The following is a 19,535-nucleotide window of genomic DNA, read 5'->3' on the forward strand; positions in this document are numbered from 1 at the left end:
CATTCTACTCACCCCTCCCCTCCTCCATCTCTCGTTAATAACCAGGTGTCTGTATGGCCATAAGTGTAGTATTGGAGTAGCCCCCCATCTGTGTTGTCCATGAAAGAGTTCTTTCTTAGAGCTCCTCCTCAAAAACATAGTCCCCTCACTTAAGTTTTGTATTTGATTTAGCAAACACTTATTAGTTTAACAAATATTCTTGAGCACCTACCAGATGCCCAGTGCTTCGCTAGGTACATGGCATTAAAAACAGATCAGGAATAAGACAGGTTTTGCTCTCAAGAGTTCACGGTCTAATATAGGAGACAAATGGTTGCAATACATGGTGACAGGTGCCATCCTTGAATGGTAGTTAAATATTCAAGGGGTGGAGTGGGTTTGGATCCCCGATGTGTGACCTTGGATGAGCTCCCTAAACTCTTGGTGTCTCTGTGTCCTCACCTATAAAATAGAAATAACAGCACTTACCTTCTAAGGTAGTTCTGAGTATGCAAATTAATACATGTAAAGTGCTTACAATGGTGTCTGGCAAATGGTGACCGAAAAATAATAGATTTCATTGTTATTAATAGAGACAGAAAAGGTACAATGGTGGCATAGAGGAGGGAGTGCTCAGCTCTGCTTTTGGAGAAAGTCAAGAGGGCAGGGGAACTTTCAAAGCAGACGACACATTTGAGCTGAGTCTCGAAGTGACAGGAAAAGTTAAGTCAGACAGATAGGAATTTTAGAGGAGCAAGAAGACATACCAGGAAGCAGGAACAGAATGTATTAGACCACAGATGATGAAATGATGGCCCAGGAGCCGGAGAGCAGGTGGGAGTGGCTAGAGCGTAGGGTGTCTGTGGGCTAGTGACAGGAGATGAGGTTGTAGTGGCAGGCAGCCGTGAGAAGAAATGAATTTTAAAAAGAAGTTGACTGTGTGTGTCATGTTGCTGAGAAGTCAAGAAAGGTGAAGATCGGAACGTGTACATTGGGTTTGACAACATGAACGTCGTGTCACTCTGGCAAGTGCTAGTGGAGAGCGAAGTGACATTGCAGCAGATTGAAGAGGGAATGGGAGGCGAAGAAGTGGGAACGGCGGGTGCGGCCAGCTGCGTGGAGAGCTTTGACTGAGGGACGGTAGACGGAGGATGTTTACCGGAGAGAAGAATCCCCATTTCACACGTAAGGAGACTGAAACGTTAATAAAGATGACGCCTTTTGCTTGGAATCATAACGAGTGTCAAGCCAGACTTTGAACCTGGCTTTACTGGCTTTAAATGCAGAGTTCTTTGTATCACGACGTGCAGTGCCCGCATGCCCGTCTTCCATGGCAAACATCGGGAGAGAACTTCTCTCTGATACTAAACTCTGAGCTCCCTGAGGGCAGGGACCGTGCGTTTTAAGAATCTAAATAACCGGGCACTCTCCTAAGAGCTGGGCATTAAAGGGAGACTAATAACTCAGTACCTGTCTCTCTGCAGCTCACAATTCAGGCAGAGAAACAGATATATAATTTAAGTAAAGTATAATAATAGAGACATAAATAGTAATGTTTGGAACAAAGGAGAGAGGAATTACATCTGACTATGAGAGGACAAGAAGGGCTTTCTCGAAGCGACGGAGCTCTGCTAGTCCTTGAAGAATAATGGCTACGTTTATTGAGATACCGAGTCAGGTCCTGAATCGGATGCTTTATATGCATCATCTCATTTAAGTCTCACAATATTTCTGAAGGTTATTAATGCTCTTTTCCCCATTCGGATATCTTGCCGGCATCAAATTACAATTGTCTCATGCTTCCATCCCAAGGATATACTTGCCACAGGGACAAAATACCCAAATCCGTGAGCCAGGGAACCTCCTCACTTAGACTGTGTGTATGTGTTTTGCTTATCAACATTTCTCGAGCCACTTAGATTTGCCAGGCACCGTTTCTTATGCTTTCTATGCATTGCCTAGTTTAATTCCTGTAACCATCCCATGAATTAAGTATGATTATCCCCGTTTAGAGATAAGGCAACTGAGTTAGATGGTTAAGTAACATTCTGAGATCGCTCAACTAAATCACAAAGCTTGGATTTAAAATCAGGATTGCTAGCCTGAGAGACCGTTTCTTTCTTCCTCTCTTAGTCTCACTTTTCTATGTTTAATTCTGATAAAACCTACTTCTGACCAACTCTTAATGGGCTTTGGCTGTTTTATCGATACTTTACAAAAGTGAGTGTCCCCCTTTAGCGTTTGCACATCTGGGATCTCATCCGTTATTTCCCGATTTTCTAAGCCCTCAGAAGCCAGTCTTATTCCAGTATTCATGGGGTCTAGAGCGTGGGAGAGTGAACCAGCTAACCGGAAATATATCAATATTTGACATAAAAACAAGAAAGCTACATTTCTCCAATGATATTGTCCCCCGAGTCTTTGTCTAGGTAGACAGTCAACAAACGATCCTATCTACAATCTGGTACTGATATAATCAACTTATATATCTGAATGGGCTTTGAATTTGTCAGTTAAATACTTTTTTTATATAAAGTGTTATCTTGTCCAGACTCAGATTGCTAGTTTGAGTGTCCGAGACTCAACAGGAGCTCAGGAGTTCACGGCGGCATCACCACAAGCAGGGGGACTGGCCAAACAAAATGATATTTCCTGTGGTCGATGTTTCCAGGGCAGCCCTGCCTCCTGAGGGAGCTACTTGCATACTGTATGGCCTGTACAACCAGCTGGAGCACCCCAAGAATTGCTCCCTTCTAACTGGCAACAAGCTTGAATGCTTACCTGCTGGAACACTTAGTGCTAAGAGCAGCGGCAGCAGATATACGTAAATAACTGGGCTTGATGCTAGTGCTGAGTGCGAGCTAAGTATGAAACGAGCCACTCTGTTCATTTAAGTCATTAGGGAAATGGCATCAGAACCACAGTGAGATATCATCCAACTAAACAAAATGGCTATAACCGAAATGGCAGACAGTCACAAGTGCTGGCAAGGATGAGAAGAAATTGGAGCCCTCATATGCTGTCAGTGGACAAGGAAAATGGTGCAGCCACTTTGCAAAAGTTTGGCAGTTCCTCAGAATGTTAGACATAGTTATGATATGTTTATGGTAACCTGCAGTCCCACTCCTAGTATATACCTAAGAGGAATGAAAATATACGTCTGCACAAAACCTTGAACGTGAACGTTCATAGCAACATTATTCATTATAGCTAGAAAGTGGAAACGACCAGCATCCAAACGCATGCTAACATATGCTAAATGTATGCTAATAAACGCATACATAAAATGTGATATATCTATGCAGTGGAATATTATTTGGGAATAGAAAGAAATAAAGTACTAACACATGCTACAACACAGATGAACCTTGGAAACATTATGCTAAGTGAAAGAAGCCATTCAAAAGACCACATTATTATGTGATTCCATTTATATGAAATGTCCAGATTTGGGCAAATTTATAGACAGAGGTAGATTAGTGGGTGCCAAAGACACGGATGTGAGTGCAGGTTGGGAAGAAAGGGGGACTGACTGCTAATGGCCCTGGGGATTTCTCTTTTGAGAAAGGAGAAAGTTTTCTAAAATTGGATTGCGGTGATGGTTGCATAACCTTGATTTATATATACTTTAAATGGCTGAATTCTGTCATATGTGAATTATATCTCAGGAGAACTGTTACAAAATATTTGGCAGAAAATTTTAAACCATCTTTTAAAAAGTTAATTTAAACTGTGTTTCGTAAATCATAAATCTGTACCATTCAGTCCTCTCAAAGTAAAAGACTCTGGGGAAGAGAAGGGAGTCGTTATTTGTATATATGGGTCACTCTTAGTTCTAGAATCATCTAGCCTCTGAAAACAGACTTTTCAATGGAGCTGTGTCTTTTTCTTCCTAAAGGAGCCACTAAACATGAGTGAAAAGAAAGTAATGGGCAACTGTTTACTGAGTTTAGTGATTCTCCTTTCCTCAGACATAAATTCTCTCTGCAGAGAACCTGAGTTGTGAATTCTAAGTTCTTCATATATTCTCTTTCGTAAGTTTGGGACAGTTGTCTTCATCTCGCTAGTAGAGCATTTTCTATCTAGAGCTCAGTAGATGCTTATTCTGATGAAATGAACAGCTGAGTGAGTGTCCGAGACTTTCAAGAATTGAGTAACAAACATTGTCCTTCCCGTTTTGACTTCTTATAAGGGACTCTTTGGGGCGAGAGAAAGTAGGTACCAACAAGGCAATGAGGAGGAGATAAAGTAGGTGCTTTTACCTTTCAAATATCATAGGAGAGTCCTATAAAAGAGAAATGACTCGTTACTTAAGGTTTTTTCAGTGATTTAATTTGCGAATTTAAATTCTGACTGTTCCATAACATTGGATTCTAATTTTTCTTCTTTATGGTTTGTTAATGTAAGGTATATAGACTATCTTGAATATTGGCTTCGAGGGCTGTATTCACTGAAATTACTTTTGTTCTCAAACCCATTTCTCATTCTGGCACAGATATGGAAAAATCTCACTTTACTCGAGATCCATCCCAGCTGAAAGGTGTCCTTGTTCGAGCATCACTGAAAAAAAGCGCGATGGGATTCGGTTTCACCATCATTGGTGGAGACAGGCCCGATGAGTTCCTGCAAGTGAAGCACGTCCTGAAGGACGGCCCTGCAGCACAGGACGGGAAAATCGCTCCAGGTAACCAGGTGTTCAGAATTCCCTGGAAACAAAAACTATAGCGAAAGGATATATGTATTTACATATAATAAATATATATGTGTATGTTGTATATATAGAGAGAGGGAGAACTAAATTATACAACTGAAGGAGAGTGCTGTATTTAAATAGTTCATCCTTTAAATTAAGCGCATACTAACTAGTCTTGAGGAAGGACCATCTTTACAAATAAGTGGAAACTGAGAGAAACGATAAAATGTATTAATTTTTGAATAGTTCGTATAATTTTGAGAAAGCTCTTTGGCTGTACTAAGGTAAAGCTTTATGAACCATCTCAGAACACTATTTGATTGTTTGGTTTTCTTTGATTATGTAGGGTACTTTTGGAGCCATCTAACATTTACCTTTAATCCATTTGAAAAATGATCCATTGCGATGTGTATAGTGATTGACCAAACGCTGTTATATCCCACAATTCTTTCCCAAGTCTAGTTTGTTTGTTTCCTTAGTCTCACTGGTTGTTAGTAAAATTAAGCAGCTACATTAAGAATTTTAGACACAAATATTATCATTTCTACAGCTGTAGCTGTATAAATTTCTTTTTTTATAACATAGATACAGATTTGCCTAAAACTGTTATCTAGTTTACATAGGAATGCAATGCTTCCATGAAAATTTGGGGAACTTTAACCAAGGAAGAGGGAGTCAAAACTTTGTTTCTAATTAGTCTAATTTGTCTAATTTCTGTATCTTCTTAGATTATGGAACAAATTTCCTCAGACTAACATTTGTTTTTAAATACCACGCATGTTGATTTTTTTAAAGCCTACGTACAATCAGAACAAATTAAAGCACTTTTATTTGGCAATAACCTTTTAAATGATTATATTCAAATGAAAGCAACAAATGGGTGAGACAGCAGACGACACATTTTAAAAGTTAGGGCCGCATTGAAAAAATACACAACTGATGACTGTCTAGTAGTGATTCTGCAGCCAAAGTGGTCATAATAAAGGTAAAATCGAGGAAGCAAAACCAACTTTCCCAAGATTAATTTAGCTTTGTAGCGTCTCAATAATGTTCTTTACCTGTGTCAGATTTTTTCGTTGCTTTTTCTCCTTTTGAAATCTGAATTACAGCAAATTGAAACTCTCTACAGAAAGGAGCTAAAAGAAAATCTGTTCGTAACAGCATTATTCCTGTTAGCCCTACATTATGAATTTTTAACTACATTGAATCAGTGGCTTCTTAAAAATCTAGAAACAAGGTGGCGTGTAAAGATTACCTGTTAATACAAGCAGCCGGTGGAGTTACTCGCTCTTCTTACTCGCTGCGGTGTGCCTAGCTTTGTACAGCCACGTAGGTATGACTCAGAAGATGTGCCAACAATGATATGAATTTGCAGTTACTTTTTGTGTGATTCGCTTGAGCTCGAAGTCATAAATCTTTGCTACAAAGATAGTTAAGATATTATATATTTATATATTCTTTTTAGAGAAGAGTCACAGAAGGAAGAATAACATGTCTGTTCAAACTATCTTTTCAGCAGTTAATGAACAGTAAAAGGTGTCCAGAATTCAAATTTAGGAGCTGAATTTAAGTTATCTTTGTCTCCCCCAGTAAAAGAAATGAACTTATTTGGTGGTTTGAATATTTTTCACATGATTATCTTTTACCAGGCGACGTCATTGTGGACATCAACGGCAGCTGCGTCCTTGGTCACACCCATGCAGATGTCGTGCAGATGTTTCAGTTGGTACCAGTCAACCAGTACGTAAACCTCACTTTATGTCGCGGTTACCCACTCCCTGATGACAGCGAGGATCCTGCTGTGGATATTCTTGCTGTTACTCCTGTAATCAACGGACAGCCACTGAGCAAGGGCGAGGCGGGAGTGAATACTCAGGATTTTAAGTCGGGAGCAGCGATTCTCGACCAGAATGGAAAACCAGGACACATGTTGGTCAGCGATCGCCTCAGTGGACCATCAGATCCAAGCGAGCAGAGAGCATCCATGGCATCATCAGGCAACTCCCAGCCCGAACTAGTGACTGTCCCTCTGATTAAGGGCCCTAAAGGCTTTGGGTTTGCAATCGCCGACAGCCCAACCGGACAGAAGGTGAAGATGATATTGGATAGTCAGTGGTGTCCAGGCCTACAGAAAGGGGATATAATTAAGGAAATTTACCATCAAAATGTGCAGAATTTAACACATCTCCAAGTGGTAGAGGTGCTAAAGCAGTTTCCAGTAGGTGCAGATGTACCGTTGCTCATCTTGCGAGGAGGTGAGTAAAAGCACGAGGAAGAATCTTCACTGTTTATGCATTTACATCTGTTAATTGTCCTTCTTTTCACAAGTCAGAATGTCTTCCCAGGAGACCTAACTGGCAATTACCGTGTATTTTCCTTACGGTTCTGTCTGACTGCTTCCCTATGCAGTATCTTTTACAGCAGTTTTTTTTTTTTTTTTAGTTATTAATGATTTCATTCATATACGTTATAGATTGCTATCCCTCTGTGTTCTTTTTAAAATCTGATTTATGGCTTTAACGATAAGAGAGTCACACTGAGAAGTAGCATTGTGCTACTTCAAATGAAATATATCCTCTTAATTTCATTTTCTCTGTTGATGACAACAGTAGAAATTGACTCTTTCCATCACTGGTACTTCATCTGGACCTCTGTAAGATGTTTAAAAGAGCTAGCATCTCTGCAAAGAAGTGAAATGTGAAATGGTGTGTTAATCTGTGAAAGCAATCATGAAAGCTTGTGCCCATAAAGCTTTTATCTTAAGCTTTAATGTCTGTCCATAAATGTTAATTAAACCCCTCAGTGCTCATGTGAAATATAATTTTTATTTTCCAAGGTCATCAACTAATATGGACTGCTCTCAGACGTTATGAATCTAGTTCTAAGAACTGATCACAAAGTTTGCATTTTAATTGGCTTTCTTAAATTCATACTTAGGGATAACTAGTATTTTAAAGACTGAAATTTGGCCCTTCACTCTTTTATCTCTTTGGCTTTTAGTGTTCATTTTTGAGGCAAATGAGCAGTTTAACTTCATTGGGACTTTTTTTTTTTTTTGGTAGTCTCATTTCTTTGAACTATTTTTGTTTCTTCTCTGGGTGATATGTTAGAATGTGCTCAGAGCAAGGTGAAAATCTCTTTGTGAATGCTGGAGTTATCCAGGGTCCCAAAAAACATGACAGAGGCCAGGGTTTGGTGTCAGACAGGTTGGATGTCAGTTTCCTGCCTTGTTCCCTGTTCTGTTGGTTCTACGGTATAGGGAATAATTGTAATCTGTTTGAGTCTTTGGTTACCTTATCTATAAAATGGTATTTATATCTTTTATATTTATAAATATAAATGTTTATGTTTATATCTTAAGTTTGTCATAAAAATGAAAAGATGATATATATACATATATATATTACATGTACACATTTTTTATATATATATATATATGTTTATATATATGTAATGCCCAGTGCATAGGAAGTGTCAGAGATAGAATTTACTAGCCTACTAAAATTCAAAGCTAGTTTATCATAAACATTAGCAGTATTTGTGATCTGGAAATGCTTCCTCTTTTTAAAATCTGGCTCATTTTTTTTAAGGTCCTCCTTCACCAACTAAAACTGCCAAAATGGTGAGTATACAGTGAACCTCAAATGCTTCTTCCCAACACACCAAGAGAAATGTCACATTCCCCTCTGTAAGGACAGCTCATGGTGGCAGTGGTAAGGTGATGATCACTGGAAGAATTCAGGAGCCGTACTGCCCTGGACTTGTGTCAGAAACTCGAGGGAAGCCCCTGAGTTAGAAAAAGCCCCCTAGAGAGGAGATGTCCTCTGTTAGAGGAATCCTAGAAACCCCTGCTACCCACAGTCCTGTCCTCTAAACAGTAAATGTGGACACACTGCGGTGCCTGCCTAGGGGCCATTTAGCTTCTTTGTGTTTGAGAGGAGCAAATGATGGGGCAGATGGTAACTGTTACACCTTTTCCCTGATGCCCGAAGGGACGATGTGGCAGCCTCAGATAATTTCATGGGGACTATAAATACCCACATGTAGATAACCTTCTCACTTTTAGGAGACTTTCTAGAGAATTGTGGCCTGCTGTGTTCAATTTGCTTGTTATCAAAGTGACAGGTTGTCTGACTTAAAACAGTTCTATTTTTTTTTTTTGTGCCATTCTTCTGAATAACCAAGAAGCCTTCTTAAGGGCCTGTGTAGTGAGTAAGACCTAACTAAAAACAGGCTGCACCACATACCACTGTGAAAGAAACTGTTAGGTACGCGTGTGTAGCTGCTTAAGCTCCCACGGTTGTGAGGGCGTGGCTGTACTGGCAGTTGTGTATAAACTCCTGATTTAGTTGTAGTTTGCTTGAGTTGGAATCTGTCATCTACAATTGAAGGATGGTTGTCCATAGCCATAAACCATTAGTTGTTAAAGGGAAGACCATCAGATGTAAAACAAATCAATTCTAGCCCACCAAATAGGACCCTCTGCAAATCTCCTGTTTTATGGATCAAAAGGAAAGAAACGCTCAGTTTTATGGACTGTGCCACCTAGGTACAGTGAACAGAATTTTTTTTTTCCTATTCGGTTAAAATTGCAGTATATTTTTCTACATTTCTCTGGTTCCTCTAGTCATCGCTTTTGACTCCTGCCCCCATATCTATTTCATAATGGATGCCAGAGCGGCCACGGTGACCCTCACGGTTTATAAGTTGATGGATGTCTCTGATGACCTCTCACTGCTCTGACGGGACATGTGGGGCCACGGGGAGGAGACCGCTTTTCTCTCCCCCGCCATCAGACTGGGTCCGAGTCAGCAAAGGGTCCCCTCTGGCACACTTGGCAGTGCCTGGCCCCTGCCTGCTCCCTGGCAGGCTGCTGCTCCTGCATTCTCGTCAGCATTAATTACTTTATCATGAACATCTGTAATCCCCCTCCCCTAACTCACAGTAATTCAGGACAACAAGCTGTTCTCAAAACCGATCGCCTCAGTGGACCATCAGATCCAAGCGAGCAGAGCGCGTCCATGGCATCATCAGGCAACTCCCAGCTCTTCTCACGGAAAAGTCGATATATTAGAGAAGGCATTTTGCTTGCCTGTTCTGGCAGAGTTCTGTCCGAATGGGAAAATATGAAAATATGCCACTCCATTTTCCCTTATCAGATTGCCCAGCAGTGGTGCGTTTCTCCTCAAGATATTTGAATTGGCTATTCAGGTTTTCACAGTGTCATCTTCATAATCTAAATTAGAGTTAACACTTGCTCTTTCATTTGCTTAGACAGAATGTTATCTTTAACATCTTCACCGGGAATTAAATTCGGTGAGTGGGGCGGTGGGGTTTACTGAGAACTTTATGAAGGTCTTCTCTCTCTCTTTACTGCCTTGTGTTATATCCCTATTTATCTTAAAGTCAGTTTGTGTCTTGGTGGAGAACAGGGCAAGATGGCCTAAACATAGGACTAATTAAGGCCTTTCAGTTGACAGCATTATAAGCTTTTTAAAATTTAAGTTAAACATGTTTTAACCAAGTACATGTGGCTATTTAAGTGAATCCCCGTAAGACTGTAACTTCTGGGGCTGTGACCCTGCCACCTCTGCAACTGTGATCAGTCGACATGCCCAGTTCAGGCAACAGTTTTATGAAATAATCAACCATCCGGTTTTTGAAAATACTAAGTAAGGCCCTTTTCCATTTCAGAAAACAGATAAAAAGGAAAATTCAGGAAGTTTGGAGGCCATAAATGAGCCCATTCCCCAGCCTATGCCTTTTCCGCCCAGCGTTATCAGGTCAGGATCCCCGAAATTGGATCCTTCTGAAGTCTACCTGAAATCTAAGACTTTATATGAAGATAAGCGTAAGTAGTTGTGGAATATTTCAGGAGAGCGTGCGAAAAATTAATGTGAATTTTTTTAAAAAAACTGAGACCTTCCCATCTTTCGAAACCATGTTAAAGTTATTCCTTTATTCCTATTTTAATTTGACTCTGGGCTTCTTTCGTTCACGTTCAACATTCATTCATTGTTTTCAAAACCATGTATTAAGTGCCTGCCGTCTCCCCGACATCATCGTAAGTAATGGGACTACAGAGATAAATGCATTACATGGGCCCTGCACCCAGAAGGATGATTATACCTAAATGGAAAGGACAAATATGTAATCAGTGTTTGTGAGGGTAAATATTCCTAAGGAAATAAGTACAAATCAGCCTAACAGGTGCAGTAACAGAAGGATGGACTGGCTGAACTGAGTCCCAAGCAGAGAGTGGTCCATTTTACCACTGCGGGTAATAGAAAGTGTCAGATAGGAAGGTAAGCCTTAACCAAGTCTACAAAGACAAGTGTTTATGGGGCAGATAAGAGGGAAATAAAGAAAGAATAACGTTTGCACATTGACCTTGCATGGCCTGGGTTCTGCACAGCGCTCAGTTTGCTGGGCGTGGTTGGCAGAAAAGCCAGATGGGGGAGCAGGAGCAGATTGGGGAGGGCCAGGGGTGCTGCCCAGAGGAGCCGGAGTCGGTCAGAGACACGATAGGGAGCCATGGACTAGTATTAACCCTTATCGGGATGCTATGATGGGACTTGTGTTTTGGAAAGATTTTCCTGGCAGCACTGTGAAGGAGGATGAATCAGAGGGGTGTGCGGTCTGAGGACACCAAAGAGTTGACTCCTTATGGAGCCCAGCTGAGAGATGAGAAGGGCGAGCGTGGAAGGCTCATGTTCATGCTAATAACTTACTGATGATAACCTTTTCCATAGTAAAATTACAGATTCAAGTAGGTCTAATTTTTAAAAATTTTTAAAATGTAGCTGTTTTTAAGAAATAGATCTAAATCTACCTTGGGAAACATGTCCATCTGTGGAGATGGAAATATTATATATAATTGACTTCATCCGGATTTAACCAATTGTAGAGCTTGATAGTCCCAGGCTGTATTTAGAAAGATGAAAACCAGGCATAAGCATGGCACAGCAACCATTTAAATTGCATAGCTATGGAGAACACCTTTCTTCAATCTTCCCATTCTTGGCCTGATACAGTCTTAGTATTGGTGTAACTAAGCAATCCCTTCGGTCTTCATCCATAAAGTAAATGAGCTAGACTCGTGAGTCATTTTTATCTCTGAAGTTCTGTGATTCGAATAGAAAATATATCTCAAAAGAGATCGATTGCTTCTAAGGAAAATTGCCAGGATTTATCCTATATAACATTTCACTTTATTTATAAAGTTCCCTGACGTGTTTCTCTTTTCCCTTCCTAGTGAATACTTCTTATAAATAACAATGATATTTTCCCAGAGGTAAAATTTTAGTCTCAAAGTAGATTTTCCTGACTTAATATTCTGGTAAATACGACCTGCCCTCTGGGGTCAAGATCGTGTGGGCTACGAGCCTGGACCCTGGAAATCAAGCTGAGTTTAAATCTCAGTCTGCCACTTATCTACTGTGTGATACTGGGCAAGACACTGGGCACTAGTTCCTCAGCTAGAAAATGGGGCTAATAATGAGTATTAGCTGTTGTTTATTGTCTTTTAAAATATCATTGCTAAATAAATAAATTAAAATAATATCATTTTGCAAAAGTAGGCTAAGTAATCAGAATGCTTTTCTGAAACAAAGGTATTAAGTTAGGAATAGAATTAAGATACTTTATTCTTTATTCTAGGCACTCTTTTCAGGATTTGCCCAAGTGTTAATTTAAATAATTTGTACCTATCAGATATCAAATGCAAATTGGATAATTCGGAGTTTAATATTGATTTGAAGGCATTAGGAGCTAATGGCAGTGTAATACCGAGTACGTGGAAGTGAGGGTGAATATTCCTCGGCAATCTTGATGCAAAGTTTTGTTTGGAGCTCAAAACAAAGATTCACGATTGAACTTTTTGTGGTTTTATATATACTCTTGTGTAATTTTTCACCTGTCAAAAAGTTGTAAGGGTATAGTTTATTGAACTCTATAGTATTATTCTATTAAATAGTGAACTTTGCTGTATTTTAATCCTTTTAAAATAAATCTAAGTGTTTATTATTTTTTGTATTTTCTGGTTTTTCTTAGCACCAAACACCAAAGATCTGGATGTTTTTCTTCGGAAACAGGAATCAGGGTTTGGCTTCAGGGTGCTAGGAGGAGATGGACCCGACCAATCTGTAAGTTTAAATACTTGAGAATTTGGCTGTTCTTGTTCAAAACTTTTAAGTGGCAATTTGGTAGAATGTGATGGTTTGATTTAGTTTTCTATTTTTGATTTTTTTAAAAGATTTTGGTTAACAGTTTCATTAATATGAGGAAGAATTGCATTTTTCTTAGTGTCATACTCCCTTAGTTAACTCGGTACAGCTGAGGCTAAAACTGTAGATAAAAACTGAATGTGTAAGCTACAATTTGGACAGTCATTAATTAATTTCTCTATGTGCCTAAAGTTTATTTGACATTTTTATTTCTTTTTTGCCTTTATTAAACAGATTTGAAGACATTTTCCTTTTCTAGGAGACCTATAATTCAAAGTCCTGTTATTCTCTATCACTATATCTTCTGAATGTTCCATAAACAATTGGCATGAACCGTGCATGTTATGCCACCTAATCTTATTAATGGATAGACATTTTCATGCTCAGTAGTTTGCATGCCACTTCACTTGTTACCTGTGCAACTAGAAGAATGTAAAATAATTAATGTTTCCGTTCAGAAAGCATGAGGGTAACTTTGGAAAGCATTTAAAATCTAGAATTTTATTTATACATGATTCTCATGTAAAGTTAGACTACAAATGTAGTGGTTATTATTTTTAAGTTTTGCCCTTAGTTTGAATAACAAGGACATGATATGCTTTGTAGAATTTGAGAATAATATCAAGAAAGACTACATTTTATCGTGCGTAGAAGTTAGGAAAGCAACAGTCTTTTAAAATGACTGGCTTCATTCTATTTCTGAATAGAAAATTTTTTTACATAGTAGAAGTATATTCTAATTAGTCATATTGGTTACAATCAAAGTAATCATTAGAGACCAAAAAAGCTTAAGGCAGATTGCCTCATGTAGTGCAAATATAAGGTACCTTGATTGTTTCTGATGGTAGATGTAATTTTGTTCATTGCTTTCTATTTTATTGATACTCATAGTGTTCACTTAGACACTTTAAGAATTTATCTCAACCTGGGAGAAACCTTTCTCTTCTCTTAAATGTCAGGCTTTAGCAGCTCTGAAGCTAGCCCAAATGTTCAGGATTACCTACCTCATTATAGAATTCTTTTTTTTTTTTTATACCTACAGCACACAGTCTTCCTAGGTGGTCTCCCATCCAAGTACTAACCAGGCCCAACCCTGCTTAGCTTCCGAGATCAGACATCGGGCTTGTTCAGGGTGGCATGGCCGTAGACCATGGACCCCGGCTCTGCTAGGGCACGAACCCAGGATCTTCTGCTGTAAAGCAGACGTGCTAACCGCTACACTATGGAACGCTAGGGCGCGAACCCAAGATCTTCTGCTATAAAGCAGACTACACTATGGAACCACGTCCCTCATTATAGGATTCTTATAGCCGACAAGCAGAATGAACTAGATCTGTTTCCCTAGATACAAGAGGACCTTGGACCACTCTTAAAATATTTACTGCTTTGAGATTTAGAAATAAGAAATGTTTCTCTGTTTTACATACAGAATTTGTACTGATAGCTACACGTGATGGGAATATCGTAAGAATTATCCCAGTTGCCATGAGCAGTGTGTAGAAAACTTTCCTGGTGGCAATAGACTTTTCTTACTTTTGTAGCTACACCACAGAATCGCATTTCCTGAGCTTAACGTTTCCGTTTTGCTGAGAAGGAAGTGATGGTGGTACTTTTTAAGTTATCGAGCGACTTTGTATTTTCTATCTTCTTTGGACTCAACCCAGAGGATCCAGAGGGACAACGTAATGTGGCTATTTGTGGGACCATTTGGGAGGATGGTCACTTTCTAAGATATCATCACCTTTCTGAAGTCTGTTTTCACGGTTGAACTACAAAAATCTGTCCGCTTGCACAGCGCTGAGGCAGGAAGTCATTACCTGAGTGAAGGCTCTCTGTGGGTCTCAGCTGGCCGCACAGACCAACTTACACCTTGTTATCTTATCAGATATACATCGGGGCCATCATTCCCCTGGGCGCAGCGGAAAAGGACGGTCGGCTCCGTGCGGCTGATGAACTCATGTGCATCGACGGAATTCCTGTCAAAGGCAAATCACACAAACAAGTCTTAGACCTAATGACAACTGCTGCTCGAAACGGCCACGTGTTATTAACCGTCAGAAGGAAGATCTTCCATGGTGGTACGCGAACCTCTCCACTCTGATAAGTTAAAGGAACAAAGTGACTTGAGTCCACTTTCTATGTGGTTTTGCAGGTTATTTTACATATTATATTCAATGGTGCATGAGATTACCTATTTGGTGTCATCCGGGGCCTTCCTGTGGAAGGCCATGAAGGTCAAAAGCATTCAGAAATAATAATACTGACAAAAAGGGAAATAAACTTGGGGCCTCTATGTTAATATTAATATATTGATGAATTTATCAGGTTAAATCTGTTTCTTAAAAACAATTACAAAGTCAGTCATACTGAGATTTCCCATTCACTGAATATCAAAAGATTTTGGACCCTGATGGAATCTTAACTATTCAAACAGGACAGAATTTATCAAGTGCTTACTATGTCTCAGACTCATGGATTCTTTTATTTAATCTTGATAACACTGTGGTGTAAGTACTCTCATTATCTAGTTTTCACAGTTACTTACGGAAGGTTGAGAGACACATAGCTAGTAAGTGTAGGGCCGGGATTTAAAACGAGTGTTTAATTACAGAGCCCAGGAGCTAAACCATTACACTAGGAGACGACTCTTACATTTTCCTCATAATAGCTTTGTGAATATTAAATAGGGATTTTTAGAAGTAAATTCTTGCCACTTTAAAATTTTAAAAAGACGACCCTGCAGCACAAGACTAAGCCTCACGTAAGTAGGCACATTTATCCATTTTGTTATATGCCGGATTCCCAGCACTTAGAAGAATGCCTGCTGGATACAGAGTGGACGTCAATAAATGTGTGTTGACTTGTCGAACATCTGAATTAGTCTTAAAAATGAGGAACCCGTGTTTCTGATTGCAACATCCAAAGTAAAGACCTGCCTCTCTTCATAAATGCCAGACGTACAGAGAGGCGTTAGAGGTGTGAACGCAGTGTTGCCTCTACTTGTGCTGGAGTCAGAACAGAACTACATACAGTGAAAAACAGGCTGTTATACAGCTAGAGGTTGGCTCTCTATTGGACAGCATCACGAGGCAGTTTCATGGTACTTTGATATTGTTGGAGACATTAAACCAATTCATTCTAACCATGCATTATACAAAAAAAAAAGCTTTATTTTTCATTAATGTTTGGATGGAATGATGGCACTTTATTGAGATTCGAAAACATATTCTCATAATCATGTAGATTTTAAGCCAGAAGAGACCTTATACATGTCTATTCACTGATGGCAGTGTGTTGCAGTTGTTGTTAATGGTTTATATCAAATGATGGCACAGAATATGCCTTTTAAAAAAATCAATCAGCACTAACTTGTGTCATTCTTGACTAGGGGAAAAAGGTATAGATTAACTGCCCATTTGCTGGCGAGTCCATATGACCTAATCTGTGCCTGGGAGTTTGCCGTTCATGCGGACAGCGTGCCATGTGCCTGCAAACCGCCCTTGGGTAACTCATCTGACGTCACCAGGCAGGAAACTGCAGCTGTAAAACATGATGCATTAGGCAAAGCCTGTGGAGGTGGCAACTGTTCTCAGATGGGAATGGGCAGCGTCCCCTGCCGCAGTGACCTCCCCAATGGCATACATTTCAGCCCCTGCACTAAATTATATTTAAAGTTGATTTTTAAAAGGAAGTGTACGGTGTTGTTTTTCATTATCAACTTTCGTCAGAATTGCTGGTCAAGATTAAAAACGCTGCTGGAATTAAAACAATTTCAAGAATTTTTTCACTACCAAATTTTGCGAAAGCTTCGAAATGCTGTCTTTAAATGAGGTCACATTGTGTCTTTTTTCTAATTTTTGATGTTAAGAGCCTTTAAGAGGTCAAGGGGACTGCCGCTACCTACATCTGCACTCAGTACGTCCACAGCTCACGCCCGAGTGAGGCGGGGGCTGCTGCTCTGTGTTTTAGGTTATTAGAAATGAAATTTTCTAGAGAAAGGCCCAGCACAAAAATGAGTTATCAAAAATTTTGATCCAGAAACATCAAAATCAATCATATTTATTGTAGAAAAACAACCGGAAGACGACAGCCCTCAAGCCTTCCTCTCAGCACAGAATGGTTCTCCCCGCCTGAGCCGAGCCGAAGTCCCAGCCAGGCCTGCGCCCCAGGAGGCCTACGATGTCGTGTTGCAGCGGAAAGAAAGTGAGGGATTTGGCTTCGTCATCCTCACCTCCAAAAACAAACCGCCTCCAGGAGGTAAGGGCTGCTGTGTCCTGCAGTCCCTCCCCACAGTTCCTGTTTTCTGAGACTCCCACATCCTGTTTTTTGAATCTCCCATAATTCCTATTTTCTGAGTCTCCCACAATTCCTGTTTTTTGAGTCTCCCACTGGTGTTTATGGAACTAATTAAGAATTATGTACAAATTACCTTAGAGACTTAACGTTTTCAGAATGATGAATATTTTCTTTTTTTTATAAATTAGGTAATCTGAACCAAACCTTCCAGACTCCAGGTTTATCCATCATCTTAGATTCCAGAAAAGAAGTCTTAGTAGCTCAGTTTGCATCAAGATTATATTGTGGCAGTATGTCAGGGATGTGACTTAATAGATTTAGTGAAAGAACAATGCTATTTTTTTAAAAAAAAAAATGGGGGCATAGATCTGTTAAGTTACGAGAAATTGTGTATGCAGAAATGAATTAAATGCTAGAAGCAGTTGAGAAGCAAAACAGATTACTAGAGAAATCTTGACCTAAATATGTCTTAGATTGTCCTTTTGCGTTATTTAATAATAATCGCCATAATCGTCTCTTTAGAGCCATATCCTAGCTCTAAAGAGACCTTTTTGAATGGTAAAGAGGCATTCTTACCTTTATCATGCTTCATCCAAAGGTAAAAATTTTGTCAACCTTGAAAAATTAATCTAAATATCCTGAACCTGGTTTAATGGAATAGTCTCATCTAGGAAGGATGAATGTTATCTATTAATTACTTTAACAAAAGAGGAATTACCTCTTGTATGTTCAAGGCCGTTATGATTCTGCAGATTAAATGTTTGTTTTGCTGTTTCTAAGATTTATCTCTAGGTATAATTGTAAAATCCAGATGAATATTTGTGTCTCACGTTTGTCTGGTAACTTTATTTTTCTGAGTCAAATGATAACAATCTTTGAACATGTGAAAATGGACTCTTGCCTTTGCCAGTGGATTTGATTATATCTTGAGAAATGAGATCCTTTTAGACTAGGTGGTCACTAAAATCTCAGTAAAAAAAGAAAACACTTTCAGGAAAGTGTTGTGAGCCAAACCAATTTGCAAAAATCTTGCTAAAATTAATGCAATTGTGTAAAGGAAGAAGATTCTGTGACATGGATGAGTTATTGCTATAGTGTCAGGTCACTGCTCACTGATACTGCTTTCCATTTTCCATAAGCAGTTGCTATGGTAACACTTGGAACTGGAACTGTCACTGATGCTGTGAGGATGATTATGTGGCCTGTGTCAGAAAAATGGAAGAAAGCAGCTTTTAGGTGGATTTTAGGTTGTATCATTGGAAATCTGTATTTCCAAAAACAAATGACCATTTTAGATAATCGTATTCCCGTTCGAATACTGTACAATGATCCCGGGCTTTCAGATCAACCAAAAGAGTGAAAGAATATTACTCAGTGTGATGGATGCTAAGCACTTTTTATATTGAAGATATTCTTTCTCTGGCACTATAAAAATTAGGGGAGAGTCTAGTGTTCACCATAAAACTAAGCAAGGTAGAGGAATTTAGTAAAATAAGTTCCATTCCTTAAATACGTTTAACATTTTTATATCGATTTGTTTATATTTAGAATTTATATTACATTTTAATATATGTTAAATAGCTTATTTGTTCATATTTATTTTAAAAAGTATTTGTATACCTATTCGTTTAAATTTTTTCTTCGTATTTTGATGGTTTTGTGTACCACGTAGATCGCTGTATAAGATGGTGCCATTAAGTATTGGACTTTGTAATCAAACAAACTCGAATTCAAACCTCGCTTAGGTCTTTTAATAGCCGTCTGATCCGGGACAAATTACTTACCCTTTAAGAGCTGCAGTTTCCTCTGTAAAATGAAGAAGATGCTAACACTTCCTGTCTCATATGAGCTTGCAGATTAAAGGAGATAATGCACGTGAAGCCCTTAGCCTGCACCTTCCGCAAATGTTAGCTGCCGCTGCTTGTTGTAGCTTCTGCTGCCATCATCATTATTGTTATTTGTAAGATTGTTTGTCACACTGTCTCTTGATTTTTTTAAAAGAACCTTTAAAAAGTTTATTAATATTTGAGTAATGAGATGGGAAAGAAAGCCCAATTAAAATGTAAAATCGAGGCAGCAGCTAGTGCGTGGCAGGAAATGAGTGTTTGCAGCTCATTAATTATCAGCTTGAATGGTAAATTAGGCTTAGGTTGTCAGTGAATTTTATATAATGTACTTGAGATTTGCAGTCGTGGTGCAAAACCAGAATTGATAATTTCACTGAAGTGCTAGTTAATAATCTCACAGAATGCTGAGCAGCCCTGCAAGCAGTCTTCTTGGACCTCCATTCATCTCTTATAGATAGAAGACGGGGCCCGGGGTAAGCTGGGGTGAGGCGCCTC

General features: G+C 39.2%; 1 protein-coding gene and 1 pseudogene across 2 annotated transcripts in view; one reads left to right on the forward strand and one right to left on the reverse strand.

The window, feature by feature from the left end:
- The window catches only part of MAGI3 (membrane associated guanylate kinase, WW and PDZ domain containing 3), a 179,053-nt gene that overhangs the window by 139,219 nt on the left and 20,299 nt on the right, over nucleotides 1-19,535 (forward strand). For both annotated transcript variants that reach the window (XM_015595537.2, XM_015595538.2), the window contains exons 9-15: nucleotides 4,475-4,663; nucleotides 6,322-6,927; nucleotides 8,263-8,294; nucleotides 10,367-10,523; nucleotides 12,725-12,816; nucleotides 14,783-14,975; nucleotides 16,966-17,154. In XM_015595537.2, coding sequence (XP_015451023.1) covers nucleotides 4,475-4,663; nucleotides 6,322-6,927; nucleotides 8,263-8,294; nucleotides 10,367-10,523; nucleotides 12,725-12,816; nucleotides 14,783-14,975; nucleotides 16,966-17,154 — 1,458 coding nt within the window. The remainder of the gene's footprint in view (nucleotides 1-4,474; nucleotides 4,664-6,321; nucleotides 6,928-8,262; nucleotides 8,295-10,366; nucleotides 10,524-12,724; nucleotides 12,817-14,782; nucleotides 14,976-16,965; nucleotides 17,155-19,535) is intronic.
- On the reverse strand, nucleotides 13,931-14,046 carry LOC112469112 (annotated as a pseudogene).

Source organism: Pteropus alecto, unplaced genomic scaffold (assembly GCF_000325575.1).
Source record: "Pteropus alecto unplaced genomic scaffold, ASM32557v1 scaffold106, whole genome shotgun sequence".
Classification (NCBI taxonomy): domain Eukaryota; kingdom Metazoa; phylum Chordata; class Mammalia; order Chiroptera; family Pteropodidae; genus Pteropus; species Pteropus alecto.